This window comes from Sinocyclocheilus anshuiensis, unplaced genomic scaffold (assembly GCF_001515605.1).
Source record: "Sinocyclocheilus anshuiensis isolate Anshui unplaced genomic scaffold, SAMN03320099.WGS_v1.1 scaffold207, whole genome shotgun sequence".
Classification (NCBI taxonomy): Eukaryota; Metazoa; Chordata; class Actinopteri; order Cypriniformes; family Cyprinidae; genus Sinocyclocheilus; species Sinocyclocheilus anshuiensis.
The window spans coordinates 1,591,581-1,613,931 of record NW_015551045.1 but is presented as its reverse complement, the minus strand read 5'-3'; the positions used below and the strand labels follow the sequence as shown (position 1 = coordinate 1,613,931).

The window sequence follows — 22,351 nt, the reverse complement described above, 5'->3', positions numbered from 1 at the left end:
TTAACTTAAATTATTTTAGCAAATGGCTGCAATATAACAAAGAGTGAAAAATTTAAGGGGGTCTGAATACTTTCCGTACCCACTGTATATTGCTAGTCACTTAAACCTTTAGCAATACATATAAGGTTTGATTAATATAAGAACAGGCAAGAGCCTTGATGTTCAGTGCTAACATATGAAAGCACACATGGTTTTCCCCAAAAGGGAAAAGAGTTACAAAAAAGCAAGCAAACAAATTATTATGGCCTGTTTGAACTTGCAAAGGATGGAATGTAATTTAAAAAAAAGGTACCCATAAATAAAAGATGTTAATTAAATAAGTTTTCTTTAAGCAGCTGTGTCAAGAGTACCTAAGGTTTCTTGGTCAGGTAATTGGAAGGGAACCAGCCCTCCATCACTGGCCCATCGCTCACATTTTTACAAAACCACCAGCCGCCGCTACTTCTCTCCAGAACTTCGAAAACAGCGCCCTCTTTAAAGCCAGGTGTCTGCTCGTCTCCTTCAAAGTCAGCCACAGCTAAGAACAGCTCCTCCTTAGCCGGATCCTTGATAAGAGGTGGGAGTTTGTCTCTCGGAGGCCCTGCTTTTTCTGTCTTAATGAGGGGCTTTGGTGGCACAGGTACTTTGGCCTTGGGTTCTTCCTTCTCCTTGTCTTTTGGTTTCGTTTTGGGCGGCGGGGGTCTGCTCTGAGGAGGGACAGCCAGCTTGGCCTCTGGCAAGTCTTTTTGGGGAGCTCTGGTGTCTGTAGAACTGGCTGGCTCAGAACTCTTCTTTGGTGGAGGAGGTCTTCTAGGTGCCACAGAAGGCCTCTGGGGAGGCTCTTTTGGTGCTGTTGTTGTTGGTGGTTTAGTTGGTTCTGATGGGTCATGGCCGTTTTGTTGTTTATTGTGGGATTTTGACTCTTCATTTGTTCTGCCATTATTTGGGGGAGTATCACTCTGCTGATTGGGATCACTCGAGTTGCTGCTGAGCTCTGGAGGTTTAGATGGACGAAGCTTACTCCGAAGGTTTGTGATGTCCAGCTCATTCTTGGCCACTGGCTCTGGTTTGGCCGCAGGGGCGGGCTTTGGTCTGACCACTGGTTTCGGCTTGAGGAACGGAGCTGGGCTGGCCGAATCCGGCTTGTCTTCTTGCAAATCTGCTTTGGGTTTGGGAGGCTGCTTTGCCACATGCTTAAGGTTGAACTTTTTCACCTCCTTGGCTGAGATGTTGTGGCCACACTCCAAGCCCATCTCATTGCGCAGGTAGAGCTGCTTGTTCTTCTCCTCCTTCTTTATCTCTGGGGGTTTGTCTGGCTTGAGCGGAGCTGCTTTTGGAGTCACCAATGGGACGATGACCCCTGGGGCTGGTGGTTTGGGTGGGAGAGGTTTAGAAAGGTCTGCTTTGGGTTTGTCCTCCAGTTCCAGGCTCTTGTTGATGGATTCTCTCCTTGGCGGTAAAGCTGGCTTCTCTTCAGCCGTGGGTGAGGATGGAGGAGGAGGTAAGGGCACTGAAAAATGGGAGCTGCCTTTAACTGCATTGGGCTTCCATTCTCTCAGCTTGGAACGGGTGGAGAAATCAGAGTTGGATGAAGGTTCGTCTGGTAGAGGTTTGGACCAACAATTCTCAGAGTTGGCATTATTGCTTGAGGGATCATCAAGCTTCGGTTGACCCATCTCACCAGGAACCGGGGCCAAAAAGTTAGGCCTAGAGGCATTGTTGGTTTTCTTGTATTTATCAATGAATGTGACTGGAGCCCAGCCTTCTTTATCATCGATCTGAATGTACCACCAGCCACTAGAGTTCTTCTCAATGACCTGGGAGTACAAGATGCGAGGTAAATGCCAAGATGCATGTGGAATATTCAGATGTGTTCATTTGAGAACTAGTCAAAAATAAAAGCCGACGCTTTGTCTGCTGTTATACTCACTTCAACTTTCACTCCTGCCTGGAAGCTAATGCCATCTGGGATGGTCGTCTGAAAGTCAGCTATGGTGTAATACTCCTCCTCTACTTGTGGGGGCACTGGAGGTTTAGGTAGATTCACTCCTCGTGGCTAGAATAAGAGACAGGCCAAGAGTTAGGATGCCAAAATCTTGGGTGCTTCTCAATCCTAAAATTGTTGCTTCCTCGTTTCCTCGCTCCTCTATCCTCCAACCAATCAAACTCAGTCATCTTGAATGGCATCTCAATTTTCTAAATCAGGGGTTCTCAACTCTGGCCTCAAGGTCAACTTTCCTGCAGAGTTTAGCTCCAACCCTAATCAAACACACCTGAACAAACTAATCAAGGTCTTCAGGATTACTAGAAAGTTACTGGCAGGCGAGTTTGATCAAGTTTGGAGCCAAACTCCACAGGAAAGTACTGGACCAAATAAAAAATGTGAAGCACATCCCTGTAGAACCTTGAAGAAAGAATTAGAAATATTTGAGATGCAATTGTAAATGATCACCCTTACTATTGTAAGATCCCGGCGTGGTGGAGGTCTCTGTCGCGCTCCTGCTTCTGCAGAAGAGAAGAGGGCAGAATTTAGAGGGCCACAATCTTTATTTAATGCTGGATACCCTTCCTGATGCAACCCAGCACTGAGAGTGCACTACAATCAAGCATGTAAATGGGGCTAAACAGGCCTTTATATTTTTGAATGACACAACTAGGGATGCATTAGTATTATTTTTACCTCAGCTTCACTTTGGTGCCCTGATAGCTTTTTGGGGGATTATTTAGCAATAATGACAGCATATTTGAGGAATCTTTAGTTTATTAACCAGAGCCTAAAATTAAAACTCGCCAAGCACCAAATGAGAGTAAAAATTGTTGTTGGCGAGTGTAATAAACTGTCAATCACCAGTTGGCCAGTAACATTTTTATGAATTCCAATGCAATGTTTACAGCGATAACTGAGGAAACACTATCACTGCTGTTTCATAAGCGCCACCTACTGTCAGAGAGTAAATTTGTGTTCTCATGCAGCCCGTCTGCTATGCCACATAATTTCACAAAGCTAAATTCAGACCTTAAATACTTGTAATTTTTTAGATTACAATGAAACACATTTTTGCTTACTGCGCTTGCTTTCTGAAAATGGTGAAAATCGGTCGCGCTGGTTCTCCTTGTTTTCCTTGTTGGCATTCTGCTGTTTGAAAGCCACATCTAGGTCATTAGTGCTGGCATGACCTGGAGCGCCAGCAGCCATCTTCTGACTGAGGATATCAGCCTTCTTCAGATAGGACGCCGGGGCCCAGCCCTCTTTTCCTTGGTATCTATGGGGGTAAAAGGGAGAATGTTCCAAGAAAATGCCTGTTAAGTATTTTTCTGAGGACATTTGCATTTGATTTTACCTGATCTTCCACCAGCCTTCCAAGTTTTTCTGAATGACCTCAACAGTCATGCCTCTCTCCAAATCTATTTCATCTTGATCGCGTGCAGAGTATGGATAGATCGCAGTGTACTTTTCCTCTGAAGATACGAAAGGGATATTTGAAAAGTTAAAAGTGCCGTTCATGAATAACATCCAACCACTACAGCCCATTTACCACTTACGTTTTCTTTAGAAAACGCGCAAAAATGTATACAAATACAATAATGGAACTAAAGCTCGACAACCAGAAAGTGTCCAATTGCTTGAAAAAAAAAATTACATCCATGAATTTATTTAGAAGATTCATTGAGCTTATAATGCTTTCATTGTTTTGCCAAAATAGTTCAAAACATGCAGTGGTAAATTTGATGTAGTTTAACGTTTTTCACTTTACTTTTATTTTACAGTAATTGGCTGCTTGTAATCTGCATTTTCTCTTTCTGTTTTGAGTTTTCTGATGAATAACAGATGAAGGAGGGGTGGGGCGGATCTAATCAGAGACTCAAAGTATTGACAGCATAAGCACATCTGCTGGGAAGAATGATTGTTTTCACATGCTACCAACAAAATCACAATCTAAACATGGCATGAGCACACCAAGTTTGATAGTTCAAATGCTTACCTCTAATTATGGATTCAGTTCTATGCCAGATGAAAACTTTAGTTTGAACAATATTTATTTATTTATTTATTTCTTCACAGCTTTTCATACTTACTTTCTATCTATCTGTGATCTCATATATTTTGGTCGTACTGTACAAAACAGAACAAAATAAATGCAGAGTGAAACTGTGTGAATGTATGGGTCATTCCGATTTATTTCTGATATAATTAACACTGTAATACTAGAGTCAACAAACTATATGTTATAAGCTATTAATTTGAGCTACATGTCAAAGTTTAATATTTGGACTTAAGGATATGAACATCCCCTAACATGTATGAGCAAAAGTAATATTATGTATTGAGTAATATGGTAATATTATTTCATGAATATTATTAATGAAAGTTATTATGAGGCGTAACCCAAATCCGTTCTGTGAATGTCCTTGCGTGATTATGTAAACAAACTGGTGATTTAAACCAGTTAATTGAAACAAACTGTCCAAAAGAATCAGTTCGCAGAAAAGAATAGGCTTTCCCTGTTTGCCTGAGGCTCTGGATTACAGGTAATAATGTTGTAAATAATGTTCAGTTTCTTGCACAGACTGATTGTTTCGCTTCGCTATACACCTCAATATATCGTCAGGTACAGTAATAATTTTATATCGTCGGGTAATTAATTTTGTGTTGCCTGTATGTTTTTTATTTTCTCAAAGATCGACCGCCACTGACTCGGATTTTATGAATCACCAAGGACCACTGATTTAGCTAAAAATGTTCTTTACTGTTCTACTAAAGAAAGTCACCTACATCTAGGATGGCCTGAGGGTGAGTAAATTAACAGCAAATGTTCATTTTTGGGTAAACTATCCCTTTAGTTTGTTTAAATTGTGATTGTGTTTGACATTTATAAGTACAGCGTTTTCATGACAAGTCATGCATCAATCAACAAAGTAATTCACATGAACATTATTTTATTTTTGTATTTCTCCACAGCTTTTCATACTTACTTCCTATCTGTGATCTCATATATTTTGGTCGTACTTTACAAAACGGAACGAAATAATCACAGAGTGAAACTGTGTGAATGTATGGGTCATTCAAATTTATTTCTGATTTGATTAACATAATACTAGACTCAAAAAGCTATATGTGACCCTGGACCACAAAACTAGTCATAAGGGTAAATTTTTTTTTAATTGACCTGAATAAATAAGCTTTCCATTGATGTATGGTTTGTTAGTATAGGACAATATTTGGCCGAGATACAACTATTTGAAAATCTGGAATCTGAGGGTGCAAAAAAATCTAAATATTGAGAAAATCGCCTTTAAATTTGACCAAATGAAGTTCTTAGCAATGCATATTACTAATCAAAAATTAGGTTTTGATATATGTACAGTAGGAAATTTACTAAATATCTTCATGGAACATGATCTTTACTTAATATCCTAATGATTTTTGGCATAAAAGAAAAATCGATAATTTTGACCTATACAATGTATTGTTGGCTATTGCTACAAATATACCCCAGCGACTTAAGACTGCTTTTGTGCTGCAGGGCCACATATGATATAATGCATCAGTTTGAATTACATGTTGAAGTTTAATATTAGGACTTAAGGAAATGGACATCCCTAACATGTTTGGGCAAAAGTAAGATTTTTTTATTGAGAAATATTGCAATATTATTTCACGAATATTATTAATGAAAGTTATTATAAAGTGTTACCCAAGACCTTTTTTGGAAACTGGGTTGAGTCATTTAGTACTGCATTGCAGTTTACAGCCCACCGGGTGCAGCAAATAAAACAGTTTTTTTTCAAGTTGATTTCAGCTAAAAAACTAGATTTTTAGCTGAAATCAAGTCAAATGAAGTCAATGGCTACCTGTCTTTGAGAATAAAAAAAAGCATACTAAGGAACACAAAATGAATCCCCGTGGCTCCTGATGATATATTCAGGTCTAATGAAGCAAAACGATTGGTCTGTGCAAGAAACTAAACATTATTTACATTAAATCCATGAATCACCAAGGAGCTCGGTTTTAACTAAAAATCTTCTTTATTGTTCTACTTGAGAAAAGTCATCTTGGATGGCCAGAAATTAACAGCAAATGTTCATTTTTGGGTGAACAATCCCTTTAATCTGATTAAATTGTGATTGTGTTTGATTGTTTGACATTTACAGTATATTTACAGAGTTTTCATGATCAGTCATGCATCAGTCAACACCATGTAATTCACAGGGGCATTTCATGTGCTTCGGCAATTCCTCTAGCAAACCAGAAATTAAAAGTAAAATGAAAGTGTTGTTTAAAAAAAAATGGCACCAGTGTTACAATTCCCCGATTCGTGCTGTGGTCAGTTGTACAAGACTTACAGGTTGCAGCGCATGCACCGCATGCAGGGGTCACAAATGCATGCGTCACAATAGAGTGATAAAGTGCTGTGCTCTCCACCTTGGCCAAAGCCTGTGCTGAACAGATCCCCTAAAGTACGCCGGCGACCAACGTGCCTCGGCAGTGACCAGAATCTCCGGCACACTCCAGCAGAGAGCAAGCAGACACATGTGAAAACCTTCAGGTCATGACTCTTCATACTGGATATGCTGGCCTACCAAATATCTACTCTTTGCCATATAGTGCAGAACTGACCTAAAGACTGCACTCGCATTTGAAGAACTGAGAATAACTGTAACCTTCTCAACTTTCTTTCTAAGTAACATCGGAGTAAGACTGTATTTCTAAAACCTCTGGTGAAGTGTGCAATTTTTGTGCTACTAAACAGAACTGCAAAAATCAAGCTTATTTGTACTTATGTGATGCTAGGGTGCTGTCAGGCTGTTAAAAAAAATGTTCTGCATGGTTTTCCGCATGGTGTTTTCACCCAATTGACTCTTCGAGTCTTTACGGCTCAGCAAGGTTCACTGTAAATTTTTCACCCAAAAATGTTTCAGTTTTCGATGCAATGGCGCCACAGACGGCAGCCTCAGTGTTTGTATTGTTTTTGTTAGTTTTTCCTGTTTTTTGTTTCTCAAACACGATCAGTTTTACCAGGGATGAGCTGCTAAACATTCGGCAGAACACACCACACAATCTTCTACTGGATTTCGTTTATTCGGACGTTTTGCTGAACGTTGTAGTCGGCGGAGCTGCTGCGCTGATCAAGCGCTTCAGGACGCGCAGACGGGGGAAGCGAGCCGGCGTGCTCGTGAAGCTCAGGCAGCGCGGATTCAGAACGCCGTTGCCGAGCATCCATATGGCGAATCTCCGCTCTCTACCCAACAAAACGGACGAACTTCTGCTCTCCCGGAAAAATAAGGATTTTCTCACTCTGCTGCTCCGTGTTTCACGGAAACCTGGCTGAATGACGCCATTCTGGACAGCGCGTTGAGTCTGCCGGGATTGCAGCTGTTCAGAGCGGACCGCGTATATATGCATGTGTGTGTGTATTTATATATACCTAATAAATATATACAGCACACATACATATATTATGTAAGCAAAAACTTTTATTTTGGATATGATTAATCACGATTAATCGTTTGACAGCACTCTCTCACAATTCTAAGAAAAAAGTTAGAATTGCAAGATATAAACACAATTGTGAGTAAATTTCCCCTCAGAATTGGACTCGCAATTGGAGTATAAATTAAGAAAAAAATCAGAATGGTGAGATATAAACAATTGCGAGAAAGAAGTCAAAATTTTGAGATATAAACTCGCTATAAGAAAATCTGTCTTTTTTTCCCCCTCATAATTGGACTCTATAACTCATATTTTATGAGTTTAAATCTCACAATTCTAAGAAAAAAATTTCAGAATTGTGAGATATAAACTCACAAATGTGAGAAATTCAGAATTGCAATTTATAAACTCACAAACGTGAGAAAAAATTTCAGAATTACAATTTATAAACTCACAAATGTGAGAAAAAAATTCAGAATTGCAAATTATAAACTCACAAATGTGAGAAAAAAAATCCAGAATTCAGGCACAAGAACAGTTTCTTTACCCAGGCAATCTACCTCATGAACAGTTAATGTTCTCCCATTGTGCAATTAAAGTACAGTATGCGCAATAACCTTATACTTATTTATCACCCTAAACCCTAGTACGTCCCTACAACTTATTTTATTTTATTCTATTCCTATTCCATCTATAGAATCTCACAATTCTAAGAAAAAAAAAGTCAGAATTGTGAGATATAAACTCACAAATGTGAGAAATTCAGAATTGCAATTTATAAACTCACAAATGTGAGAAAAAAATTCAGAATTGCAAATTATAAACTCACAAATGTGAGAAAAAAAATCCAGAATTGCAAGATATAAACTCACAAATGTGAGAAAAAAAATCCAGAATTGCAAGATATAAACTCGCAATTGTAAGAAACTCAGTCTTTTCCCCCATAATTGGACTCTATAACTCGCAATTCATACGTTTAAATCTCACAATTCTAAGAAAAAAAAAGTCAGAATTGTGAGATATAAACTCACAAATGTGAGAAATTCAGAATTCATACAATTTATTCTTTTTTTGTGGTTTATATTTATGCATGTGTATTTTATTCACATCTCATTTTTATTATCTGTGTGTTGTTGTTGTCTCCGTGCACTGGAAGCTTGTGACACTATAACAAATTCCTTGTATGTGCAAACATACTTGGCAATAAAGCTCTTTCTGATTCTGATTTCTTCATATAATGCAAGTGTACAGGACATGGGACTGAATTTTAAACTCAAGTAATTAAACTGATTTTCTGAGCTTATTAGCAGATATTTGTTCCACTTTCAATCATAAACTCACTTTCATTTTGATTAGTTTCACAGAAAACAAGACTTATCTCATTGCTTCTCAAGTCAATGCATCTTGATTTAATAATCTTTAGACATTTGCGTTGAAAAACAAGACAAATACTGAGGGAGAACATCACTCTTTGCAGTGTGATCAGAAGGTACAGTAAAAGCTATGTCCATTTTCTATTGTTTGTAAAAAGAACTAATGGAAATATGTTGGAAGTTGTATTTCCAAACCTTGAAGCGCCGCTAATGGGAGAAATGTTGTGAAAGTGCCACAAAAAGTTTTAACTCTTGACAACCCATGAATAACGTACTTCTAGTTGTCATTCTTATAGTTTCTGGATATTAAACTAGGAATGAGCATTCAAAAAAATTACACACTTCACCTGTCGAGATCCCAAATCTGAATAAACAGGAGGTTTTTTGTTGTTGCAGACATCTGATTCCAGTAAGACTGATAATGAGGAACATTTGATGACAAGCAGGACTCTACCTTCTTCTGCCGGGAGTGAGAAATCATCAGGGTCATCCTGAGCCTCCAGACATGTGGCTGGTACCCAACCCTGAGCGTCCTCAGTGCTGACAAACCACCAACCTGGCAAATCAGAGGGTGAGTAATGATGACAGAACATTCATTTTAGGCTGAGCAATTAATTTAACAGCACTTAACCATGACTGAACCACCGCTGAGCTCCCTGAGGTCTGGGCCTCATATTTTTCCCAAGGTATATACTCTATATAATACAAAATGTGAAAGAATTGCTTAATATTAACTATACTTTGGTGCTTTTTCAGTGTCAAACTGTTTGAGATGAACAATCAAATCAAAGTAGGTGGGCCTTACTGTTCAGAGGCTGCTTCAGTTGATGGCCATAAAGCAACTGAACTTAACATTTAATATATAATAGATAATGCATGATGTGTAAATATTAAACAACTGACAGATACTGTATAATCAGGGATGCAAACTAACCTTTGTCTAATTTATTGTGATTCGCTTAATTGGTAATTGTCAATATGATGAGAGAAGAAACATTAACAGAGCTGTTTTTGCACATATTATGAATTAAATTAATAAACTAATAATTAGCTTTCCTGGTAGCCTTCAATTCAATCACAAAATGATTCATAAAACATATACATAAAATATAAGTTGACTGACAGATGAAAATAAAAAGCACTGGGACTTTTCACCATTTGTATGTCTCCGCTTGTCTGTGTTTGCATGTTTCAGTGACTTCAATGCAACTTGCATCATTTCGCCAGTAGGTGGCGACAAGTGACTGTCTTTACGAGTGAGCAATTAAATAAATAAAAAAGGGTAATTGCAGCTTTTCGCTCACAATTCTGTTTTTCCTCAGAACTGCGAGTTTATATCTCACAATTCTGACTTCATAACATGCAATTGTGAGTCAAGTCAGAATTGTAAGATATCAACTCCCAATTGTAAGAAAATCTGTCTTTTTTCCCCTCAGAATTGGACGCTATAACTATGAGTTTAAATCTCACAATAGTGCTGTCAAATGATTAATCGTGATTAATTGCATACAAGATAAAAGTTTTTGTTTGCATAATATGTGTGTGTTCTGTGAGAATTGCAAATTTATAAACTCACAAATGTGAGAAAAAAATTCAGAATTGCAATTTATAAACTCACAAATGTGAGAAAAAAAATCAGAATTGCAATGTATAAATTCACAAATGTGAGAAAAAAAATCCAGAATTGCAAGATATAAACTCACAAATGTGAGAAAAAATTCAGAATTGCAATTTATAAACTTGCAAATGTGAGAAAGAAGTCAAAATTGTGAGATATAAACTCACAAATGTGAGAAAAAATTCAGAATTGCAATTTATAAACTCACAAATGTGAGAAAAAAAATCCAGAATTGCAAGATATAAACTCACAAATGTGAGAAAAAATTCAGAATTGCAATTTATAAACTCACAAATGTGAGAAAAAAAATCCAGAATTGCAAGATATAAACTCGCAATTGTAAGAAAATCAGTCTTTTCCCCCTCATAATTGGACTCTATAACTCGCAATTCATAAGTTTAAATCTCACAATTCTAAGAAAAAAAAATTCAGAATTGTGGGATACAAACTCATAAATGTGAGAAAAAAATTCAGAATTGCGAGATACAAACACAGTTGCGAGAAAGAGTCAGAATTGTGAGATATAAACTCGCAATTGTGAGAAAGAAGTCAGAATTGCACGTTTATATCCTGCAATTCTGACTTTATATATGCCGCTGACTTAACAGGTTTGGATGAATGAATTGCACGACAGACAATAATAGCGAAGGCCCTACCAGACTCGTTCTTCTCGATGACCTCCACCACCTGCCCCACGTACAGACTGATCTCAGAGCTCTCCTGCTGCTCGTAGTCGGTGACAGCCACGTACTGCTCCAGCAGCAGCGGGTCCGCTGAGGAAGAGTCTCCTCCTGCAGGTGTCCCAGCACCACCACAAGACAAGAAAGAAGCAAACGTGATCGGAAAAGATCAAAGCTGGAAAGCCCGAGGGTTTAGTGCTGAGAGTCTTGCAATGAAACAAACCCACACCAAATCAGCAACACCGCTAACATGGAACAGAGTGGGATAATGATTAAATTGCTTATTTTTAACGGCTTTCTAGACAAAAAAATTATAAATGTCTTGATTATTCTGCAAAGCACATTTACTAGAGCCCAAAACAATATCATTCACGGTGCGAAGAACACCAGCGCAGTGCATGAAGATTAATTTGGTGATTCGTACAAAATCATTGAAGCAGATACTGATTTGCCCATTTCTGTGAATGATTTCATGAAGTTCTCTCAAGAACATCTTATATGCACATTTTATAGGTGTATGTTTACAACTTTAAATGATAAGAGCATTTCCTTTTTGGGTGAAATATCACTTTCTCACAAACCCAAAAGACTTCATCCTCAAAACACAAATGAAGATATTTTTGATGACACCAGAGAAACTTCCGTCCCTCCGTTGAAAGTCCACGCGACCAACACTTTGACTATTCAAAAAGTTCATAAAAACATCACAAAATTAATATTCAGAAGAGCTCAAATGTGAGTACTTGCATGTTTGAGCTTCTGTTTACCATATTTTATGAGCACTGTGTATATGCATAGGTCAATGTTTATACGAGAATACATTTTTTTATTAAATCTGTTCTTGTCTCTTCGGAAGACATTTTTATTAACTTTTTGAATCAGTGAAGTCAATGAAAGGCCAGAAATCTCACAGGTTTCATAAAAAATAAAAAATCTTCATTTGTGGTCCAAAGATGAAGTAGATAGACTTAGTAGACAACTACTAGTCCCAGTATAATAACTTCATATGCATGACCACTGTTTGAAATTTCTCATTTTCTGTAGAATAGAAGAAAGAAAGAAGGAACAACATAGAGGTGAGTAAATGAAAATGCAATCTAAAGCATCCTGTTTACTACAGACAAAATTCCTTATTATTTTGAAACCATTCACAGATAAAGTAATTTCTATTGAATTCAACACAAAAGCTGCACATCGTCTAAAGCATTTACAATTTTTAATGACTAAATAAATCACAGAAATTATTATAAAAATCTCCGAGCCCTGATGAACATTTTAATCACAAGGTTGAAGAGAGCACAATTAATTCATAAGAGCACAGAAAACACCAGTCATGCACTACAATTTTTTTTTTTTTAAACATTGCAGTACTAAATAGAATCACTACTTTGCATCTCACAAAGCATGTCAAATTATGCAAATTAGTTTTTGAATGCATGTGTGTCCAATTGGTGTAGGTGCTGCTCCCTTTTACCTTGTGAAGAAAAAGTAAGCATTAACTGCTGCTTTACTGCTAAAGCGCTGCTACTATACAGGAACACTATAACTATTACCATACATACTAGTTGCTAAACTATCAGTTAAAGGTCCTCCAGTAAACCACCACCACACCGCCATGCACATCACACAGGAACAGAGCACAAAGCTTAGCCCTTGCCCACCTAAGAAACGCCGCACTTCGAGGGCTCACACACACAGAGCATGGCTAAGCAAGTATCTGTTACTACCTCTCTTTAGGAAAGAAGTCGCTCGCTCCACAATGCCTGATGAGGGAACATGAATGAGAGCAGGAGTGAGGGCGAAGGTGGGAAAGGTTCAGGTCACAAAGGAATGAAAGCATCCACAGTAAAGGGTGCAAGCTGCATGTTGTGTAGCTCAAATGAAGCATTTATGAAGTGCACGGTCAGCAGAGGGCACACTAATCAGTCAATTACTTTCTCAAATCCAACTTAGGCGCACACACAGAAAAATAAGGGGCCAGAATTGTACCTTTTGGGGTACAACAGCTTGTCCCTGGAGCAGTACTCTTAAAAGGACATGTGACCCTGGAGCACAAAACCAGGCAAAAGGGTCATTTTTGTCGAAATTGAGATGTATACATCATCTGAAAGCTGAATAAACAAGCTTTCCATTGATGTATGGTTTGCTAGGATAGGACAATATTTGGCCGAGATACAACTATTTTAAAATCTAGAATCTGAGGGTGCAAAAAAAATCTAAATATTGAGAAAATCATCTTTAAAGTTGTCCAAATGAAGTTCTTAGCAATGCATATTACTAATCAAAAATTAAGTTTTGATATATTTACGGTAGGAAACTTACAAAATATCTTCATGGAACATGATCTTTACTTAATATCCTAATGATTTTTGGCATAAAAGAAAAATCAATAATTTTGAGCCATACAATGTATTGTTGGCTATTGCTACAAATATACGCCAGCGACTTAAGACTCCCGGGTCACATATTTGTAACTTTTTTACCCCTAATAGGTACATATTAGTACCTTAAGGGTATGTATTAAGTACTAAGGTACTAATATGTACCTATTAGGGGTAAAAAAAAGGTACAAATATGTCCTTTTAAGGGTACTGCTCCAGGGACAAGCTGTTGTACCCCAAAAGGTACAATTTTAAACCCCTTTTTTTCTGTGTGCATGGCACTTTCTCACAAAGATCATCTCCTTACCTGATTTCTTTTTTCCACTGGGTTCCCTGTAAATGAAGATATGCAAGTTAGACATTCATGTTCTATTTTTTTTCTTAATGTAAAGACAGTTTTAGAACCACGACACACTACTATTATGTGTTATTTCAGTATCATGTATTAATTAATTATTAATATTTTGATTTTTTTTATTATTTTTTTTTTAGTTAAAGTTTTAGTAATTAGTGTCATTTTTATTTTTTATTCTTTACTTTTTTTTCTTGCATATGTCTATATAGGTTTTTGTTGTTATTGTTTTGTTTTTTTGTTATTTTAGTACTTCAAATGAAAATGAGAATTTTTTTGGCAACTAGCTGAAAAAAGTTCAATGTTTTTTTAATATTTAATTTCAGTTAATGTTTATTTTATTTCAAGCAAATGTGTTATTATTTCTTATGCTCTAAACAATGTAATGACATGAAAAAATACTAAATTCACAAGGCTTTTTATTTCTGGTTCTCAGGAGGATATTGCATTTAATAATAATTATTATTATTATTATTTTAATCACACAGTATAAATCGGTGTTTATACAAGACAAGATTATTCATTTAAAAAAAATGCTAATTGTTGATTTGGTGAGCTGTAAAGGCTAGTGGCTATTTATTCTGATTTATTTCATTTATTAATCAACCCCTCAATATAAATGAAGGCTCATTAAGTTCTCTTAAGTGTCACTTTGACTGATTTTGAATACGTGTGTGTGTGTGTATTGCACGGAGTGTAAACGTACTCTTTTGGTGGGTTCAAGTCTTCAGGACGCGTCTCAAAGAACACACGAACCTCCTCGCATTGAGAAATATACACTGGCAGCTGAATCAGGGCCTGAGGGGAAAATATACATAATTACTCGCTAATGTGACACATTCAGAAGTGTAAGCTGTTGATAAGTCAGTCATTCAATTTCTGAAAAAATTATGAAGCAAACCATAAGTAGTTGTTTAGATTATAATCTTCTACACAAATATATAAAAAACATACTTTTACCGCCTAAATGCTTTCTTTATACTATAGCATAGCATGCAAAAGTCACATAAAAACAGAGACACATTTACACTAAACAGCAACTGGAAGTCATGCATTTCTTTTGTTTTTATTCAATGCATAATCACGGATGTCATGCTGTGAATCTCAATGCTGTGCTTTTCATATCAGGGCATGACATGAGGCTGTCTGTTTTACTCAGCATTGATGGCAAGCTGTTTCTGCTTTATCAACTGCACTTCAGATCCAGTCCCACATCTAATAAAGCTGCATGTGCCTCCTGGCTGAAGCAGAAGATGCTTTTTGCCATTGTATATTTTGGCAGAGGAGCTTTAATTTAATAAAGCTGAGTGCTGCTTCGGTGTCCTTCAGACGGACGTCCCTTCTGAGTTATGACGGCTGACCTGACTGGAATTTTAAAATTCTCACTCGAACGCATCTGCTCAAGCTGCCCTTTTCTAACCCGGCTTTTAAACAGAGCCAATTTTTCACAATTGACTCGCCAATTACTCTTGCAATCGCACATTTGCCCACCGCTCAATTTTCTCAATGAAAAGGGTGTTTTGAATGGCAGAAACGATACGGGACGAGGCTGATGACTGGGCTACCTCTCAGCTTTTGTTTGCATGAAGATTGGATGGATATGGATCTTATTCGTGTCGGTTTCCATGGATACCACGGATTGATGCCTCCCCAGGGTTCAGTGCCTGACCTCTCCTCGCGTTTATTAGCATTCCCTGAAGACACTGCTATATGGAGGCCAATTATAGTAAATGCACTCTATTGGGTGAGTGCATTACCTTGATTGTTTTATGTGCGTGTACGCAGGAGAGACAGAGAGAAGGAGATGAATGCTCGTCTATATCGCCACAGAAGTGCATGCAGGTTCATAAAAGAACAGGTTATTGTTTCACTAATACATTATATACTGTACTATTTAAATAACACCAAATTCTGCGAGTGGCATCCAGTTGTATCTTTGAAGTTTAATCCTATTATATTTGATACAAGTCTATAAATTATCAACACTTTGAAAGACTTGCCGTCTGATTGATGGTTCATACTTTTAAGCAAAAAAGTTAAACACCTTTTAGAGTAATTCTTGAGGTTGTGGTACACGTCAGAAAGTAAATGGGTAACATTTTAGATTAGGCAACACTGTTCATTGCATTACTAGCATAGTGACTGTTTATTAGTACTTATAAAGCAGATATTAATGCATGATTATATTCTAGATCCCTTAGCCCAACCCAATACCTAAACATAACTATTACAACAACTATCTTACTATAAATAAATTAAGAATGTATCGAGGGAAAACTCTTAATTAACCGTGAATATGTAAGATAATAAGGTAACAATAACTTTTTCCCCACAATTTACTTGATTATTCATAATTCATTTTTCTTTTGAGGAACGTTTATTTGTTCATCTTTCAGTCATCATTGCATTATATTGTACTGCATTATATATTTTGCCCCCACAATAAAAACAGATATTTGATAATAAAACTAAGCATTTAAATATCATCTTTCTATATTACTGTAAGTATAGTGTAGTATACATATTATTGGGAGATATCGAGTCACGAGTCATATCGAGTATGAGCTCCATATTTTTCTGTATCATGAGCCATGAAGCCAAATTTCTCTCAAAAAAATCAAATTTATACTCCAGAACAAAAAAAAAAAAACAAAACATTCAAATTATTTATGTACGTACGTATGTGTGTTTGTTTGTTCAATAAACTGGTCCATTTAATTTGATTATGATTTTTTTAATTCGTCAGGCTTTACAGGGCTAAATGGTTATTTTCATGCAAAACCAACTAAATTATTTAAAATAAATATTTTTTAACTTTTTTTTTTTTGGCAGTCTGACCAACATGAGAGATGTGTAAAGTCTGAAGGACAGGTTCAGCACGTTGTATTTGTGTATAACGTGTTCACTCTTATAAATAAAATTCAGATTTTCAAAAAAGCAATTGCTAATATGCCTTGTTTTCAAGCCAAAACAACCTCTGGAGTACTACTGGTTTCCATTTACCCAACAAAACAAATATCTTAAATGGCATTTCTGACCTTTCACCTCAATTAATATAGATCTGCTCCAGCATTTAAAGAGTAAACAGGTCAGCTGATGCTTATTAACTCACTGCTGTTAATGCACATGACTGCCGACTGTAACTGTATCAGGAGGTGGATCACATGACCTCCACTGTCTGCATGACATCATCAATGACCCGCCATAAATCAGCAACGCTCGCTCAGTGAAAATCAATGGATTGTGCATCATGAAAGATCGCCCTGCAGATTCTAGTCCTCTTTAGACCTCATGGATGCGTCTGTGTGAATGATACATTGAATATTATATTGTGTCTCCCTGTTATAGTGCTTTTTATTTTGAAAAGCAATAATATCTATTTTACTATACAGAATTTTGATATTATCTGGCAACTTACCTTAATAATCGGTTAGCAACTGGACTGAAAAGATAAAGCCTGCATCCAAATATGCCTACTTTTTAAATATATAGCAGACGAAAAGCAATGTGTGAAAAGACTAGTATGTCTGAATTCATTGCATTCAAATTCTTATTCAAATATTGTATCTACTCTATGGAAGCCAATTTCAGCCATGGGGTAAAAGTAAAAAAATATAAAAGGTAACTGCAACTTCTTATCTCTGACTTTTTTCTCTTTTCTCAGAATTGTGAGATATAAACTTGCAATTGAGAGTTATAATGTCAAAATTATATGATCTTTGTTTGTTTTGTAACACGCTATTCCAAGTATATAACCACACAATTCTGACATTGTAACACGCGATTCCAAGTATATAACCACACAATTCTGACATTGTAACACGCGATTCCAAGTATATAACCACACAATTCTGACATTGTAACACGCGATTCCAAGTATATAACCACACAATTCTGACATTGTAACACGCGATTCCAAGTATATAACCACACAATTCTGACATTGTAACACGCGATTCCAAGTATATAACCACACAATTCTGACATTGTAACACGCGATTCCAAGTATATAACCACACAATTCTGACATCGTAACACGCGATTCCAAGTATATAACCACACAATTCTGACATCGTAACACGCGATTCCAAGTATATAACCACACAATTCTGACATCGTAACACGCGATTCCAAGTATATAACCACACAATTCTGACATCGTAACACGCGATTCCAAGTATATAACCACACAATTCTGACATCGTAACACGCGATTCCAAGTATATAACCACACAATTCTGACATCGTAACACGCGATTCCAAGTATATAACCACACAATTCTGACATCGTAACACGCGATTCCAAGTATATAACCACACAATTCTGACATCGTAACACGCGATTCCAAGTATATAACCACATAATTCTGACATTGTAACACGCGATTGTAAGTATTTATCATGCAATTCTGAGAAAAAAATTCAGAATTGTGAGATAAAAAGTCGCAATTATCTTTTTTGGTTTTATTCAATGGTGGAAACAAGCATCCATACTACTCAGTATGCAATTTTGAATGCAACTCAAGAGAAATTTGCACATTTGTTCCTTCAGTTTGAATTATAAAGGCTATACTGAAAGTAACTGATCAAAACAAGCCACTGGAATCAGTTATTTGGGGTCCAAACGTCTGTCCAAAAGAATCACACTGCAGTGGTTTAACTATGTTTATATAGTTTACATATACATTTATGTTTTTGCTGTCATTCTGTATATTTAGGAGCACTAAACAGGAAACACTGTGAAACAATTAACTGATGTTATTTAAAACAAGCATTTTCAAGGAGGTGTTTGCACATCCAGTGTAGGCATCACTTCTTCTAAGCAACACGCGACAGCACTGATTCATCAGCTGATGACGACACAGCTTGTTTACAGTAGGTGTCTGGGAAGTGAGGAGGGCTTTTAATTACTGGAACTGAATTATGACCTTTAGACCTTGTTTTTGGAGAATGCTAGAGTCAAAAGAGTTGAAATCCTCCTTCACAGATCGTGACCGCTCACATAGGCACCCTCAAAAAAAAAAAAAAAACACTTGAAGAAACATTTTGAAAAGCAGTTTCCTTTAGAAACATCCCTTTAAAAAGTCAACAAAAAGCCATGATGTGCTGACGAAGGCTAACTCAGCGCAGCTCCAAACCCCAGCCCTAAAGCAGACATTACGCTGCCAAATGCAGATTCCTGGCTTTTTTCCCCTCTTAACCCTTCCACCAAAAGCCTGACAGTTACATAAGACAGAACAGTCTTTTTTATTAAGCAAATTCAATTCACAGTGCAGACCACCATAGAAAATCTGGCTTGAAGCAGTAGAATTTATACATGATCTCTCTGAAGTTAACCTACTTCTGCTTCCTGCTTACCACTCTGAAAAATCTCTATGAAGTTCTTATAAAAGGTGAGTTTGCTGAATGCTAAGATGTACATTACCATTTCAAAGTTTGGAATTTTTTAAGATATTGATATTTTATTCAGCAAGGTTGCATTCAATATATCAAAAACGACAGAAAGGACTTTTTAAATGTTACAAAATATTCCTATTTCAGAAAAAAATGCTGTTCTTGCTAACGTTTTGTTCATCGAAGAATCCTGAAACATGACACTGTATTGAGGCTTACACATTTCATTAAGCGGCACACATTTTTTTTAACTTTGATAATAAAAATCAATAATATAAATGTTTCTTAAGCAGCAAATCAGCATATTAGAATGATTTCGGAAGGATCATGTGACACAGAAGACTGGACTAATGACGCTGAAAATTCAGCTTTGATCACAGAAATAAATTTGACTCTACTAAAGCATAAAAATACAACATGTATTTAGGAAACAGACAAAGTTCACATAACTCGTTTCTCTGGAAAACAACAGTTATTCTGCTTTGAAATGTGCGTTCCGTGTCGGAATGTCTGTTGTTGTTTTGGTCTGTGTGACTCCGCCCACTGCCAGTTTATCCAATAGTATTTGACAGGCCAGGTTGCCAGTTGGTGGAAAACACAGCATACTGCAGCCATGGAAGCCAGCAAATGACCTGGGTCAGAAATGACAGATTCTGCCCGACCTAAAAAGCCTCGGCATCCATCAAAAAAGTCCAGAGGCTTATTAAAACATGGATAAATCAACTCATCAGCTTACATTGTAAGGCTCGTCACCTAACATTGTCAATTGCTCTCGTTCCTGTTGCATTTCCTCAATCTGGCAACCCGTTTGAGCGTCAAGCCCGAGAAGAAGGTCGGAGAAACAACGTTTTCTAATAATTTGAATTTGGACTGCAGTACCCACTAGCTGTCCAATATTACATACTGCACTTTTAAAATGTATTAAAATACAAAACATTTATTTTAAATTGTAATAATATTTCATAATATTGCTGGCAGCCCCTGTGAAAATAAGTATTTAAAAAAACAAATTGTACTGACCCCAAACTTTTGAACGGTGATGTAGATCAATATATAATGGACAACAAAGACAATTTATCCAATAACTCTTAGGTTTTTCCTCTTTTCTCTTTTTATTCACTAAAAATCTCCCCATTCACTGTAGATAAGCTCTCAAATATAATCTTCACTTTCACATATTCAAAGTTTAGTTACGAGACGTGAATATTTATGCTGTTTGATGTCAAATCTTGTACAACACCTCCATATATTGCACTTACATGAGATTTGAGAGCTACAGCAGACTACTGAACCACATTTATGGTGCTTTGTGTCCTTTTCTACTGGAAAAGAGCAGCTTGGACATTCTGCTAAATTTCTCCTTTTGTGTTTAACGGAACAAAAACAGTCATAAGCGCTGGGGGTGACATGAGTAAAGGATGAACAGATGTTTATTTAGGGTGACTTCTACAGCATGGGCTGTGTTTTGAAATATTGTAAATAAAAATATTGAACAGTGTTCATTTTGCTGTGTAAAATTGATGCTAGCGACAGGTGAGATGGTTGTTGTGTGTACTGTTTGTTTTCTAACTTACCCTACAGTACTCGTTTATGGGGTTCAGGCGTTTCATGGCCACGTCTCTGATGTGGCTTCTTCTGAAGAGAATCTTTCCTGTAAGGAAATAAAGACGACAACCTGCATTCGCCAGAATATTCATTCTCAAATTCATCAGCACTCTTTACAGGGTTTTGAAAGGCAATGTAGGGAAACTTTTGGGAATGTCCCTTCATGCTTTATAACCATTTTATCAGATGCTGGAAGACCACAAGCATGAAACTTGCCCAAACAAAGACTGTGGCCCATAAAACAATACCAAGAAATTAACACAAATGAGCCTCTTAAGTTTTATGACTCATATCCTGCTGAACTAAAACCATATACTGTGGTCCATTTTAGCTGAAAGAAGTAAAAATATAAAGCGAAACATGTGGGAAAACCACAAGACTATCCCACCCAAAGCCCCGGGTCATGGGTTGTTTAGCAACAGCACATTCAGAAAAATGAGGTTGAAAAACACCTCGGTGTGTGTGATGTGGTGCATACGTGTAAATGTGTAGGGTTAATGCCCTGTATTTGCAACAAACCCTGTTCACACTCTATTAACTGCCACATCAAGTGATCAGGAAAGACAGATAACCGTTCACACCTGGCATTAACATGTGCTTCATGTGGACCCTGTGTATGAAACCACTAAGAAATGCAATTAACTGCAAAAGTGTTATGCATTATTTTTTTTAATCTAAACGAATATCTCAACTGAAGCAATTATCGTTAAATTGGAATTTAAACTGACTGAAGGTCTGTTCACACCAAGACAAATATTTGATGCAATAAGCATTTTAATTTGTGCTGTTAATGCATCTGTTCAGACAGACACTTGCATTTCTTTTAATGTAAATCTTTTAATCTCTTTCCCAGTGCACTGTGAATGAAACTAGCCAACTGAAAGTTGAAATGCAGTGCCTGTTCTTGTGCCTTTCCCATGTGCTGGGACTATGTTGTTTGGTTTCCAGTTTCTTCTGCTGGTTTTGCAGTCATTTTGTAGTTTTATTTGTGTTTGGTTACCCTTGATTGGTTACCCTTCTGTATATACACCCTTGTGTTTTGTTGGGTTAATCTGTCAGTCATTGAATGTATATGAATTTACATGCTCCTGGTCTTTATATCCTGGTTTCTTGTTCTGGGTTTGATGTATTACAAATTAATATTGTATATATTTTCAATTACCAGCACTTTTGACTAATTACATTTTTCTCAAACTTTTAGTTTTGAAGTGCTGAAGAGAGAAATTTGACAAATCTTTAACTTTCTGTCTATAATAATTAAGAAAAAGGGGACTTTTTAACAATGTGAAGTTTAGAAATATAATTAATTTTAATATTTTTACATCATCCAAGTTATTTGAAAAATGCCATTACCATTATACACAATATCAACAATACTCACCATTGCACATTACACTAAAATTCATGCAAAGGTTGATCAGATCTTAATTCTTTATTAGAACATGATGAATTTTTAAAGCAGATGAAACTATTAGATTAGATTTTAAAGGTATTAAAATAAATATATCTTTATTAAACTAAAACGAATTCCCCCCCC

The 22,351-nt window shown here is 36.7% G+C and overlaps 1 protein-coding gene across 2 annotated transcripts in view; it reads right to left on the bottom strand.

Moving 5' to 3' along the window:
- Positions 1–312: 312 nt before the first annotated feature.
- The window catches only part of sh3pxd2b (SH3 and PX domains 2B), a 54,952-nt gene continuing 32,913 nt past the window's right edge, over positions 313–22,351 (bottom strand). The window contains exons 4-14 of one of the 2 annotated variants that reach the window (XM_016451389.1): positions 20,784–20,860; positions 14,522–14,613; positions 13,771–13,796; positions 12,810–12,845; positions 11,059–11,193; positions 9,239–9,340; positions 3,321–3,438; positions 3,046–3,242; positions 2,438–2,484; positions 1,910–2,035; positions 313–1,796 (exon numbers count right to left, since the gene is read on the bottom strand). In XM_016451389.1, the coding sequence (XP_016306875.1) occupies positions 351–1,796; positions 1,910–2,035; positions 2,438–2,484; positions 3,046–3,242; positions 3,321–3,438; positions 9,239–9,340; positions 11,059–11,193; positions 12,810–12,845; positions 13,771–13,796; positions 14,522–14,613; positions 20,784–20,860 (2,402 nt within the window). In that variant the 3' untranslated portion in view covers positions 313–350. The remainder of the gene's footprint in view (positions 1,797–1,909; positions 2,036–2,437; positions 2,485–3,045; positions 3,243–3,320; positions 3,439–9,238; positions 9,341–11,058; positions 11,194–12,809; positions 12,846–13,770; positions 13,797–14,521; positions 14,614–20,783; positions 20,861–22,351) is intronic. The other variant, XM_016451390.1, reaches the window with a different exon arrangement.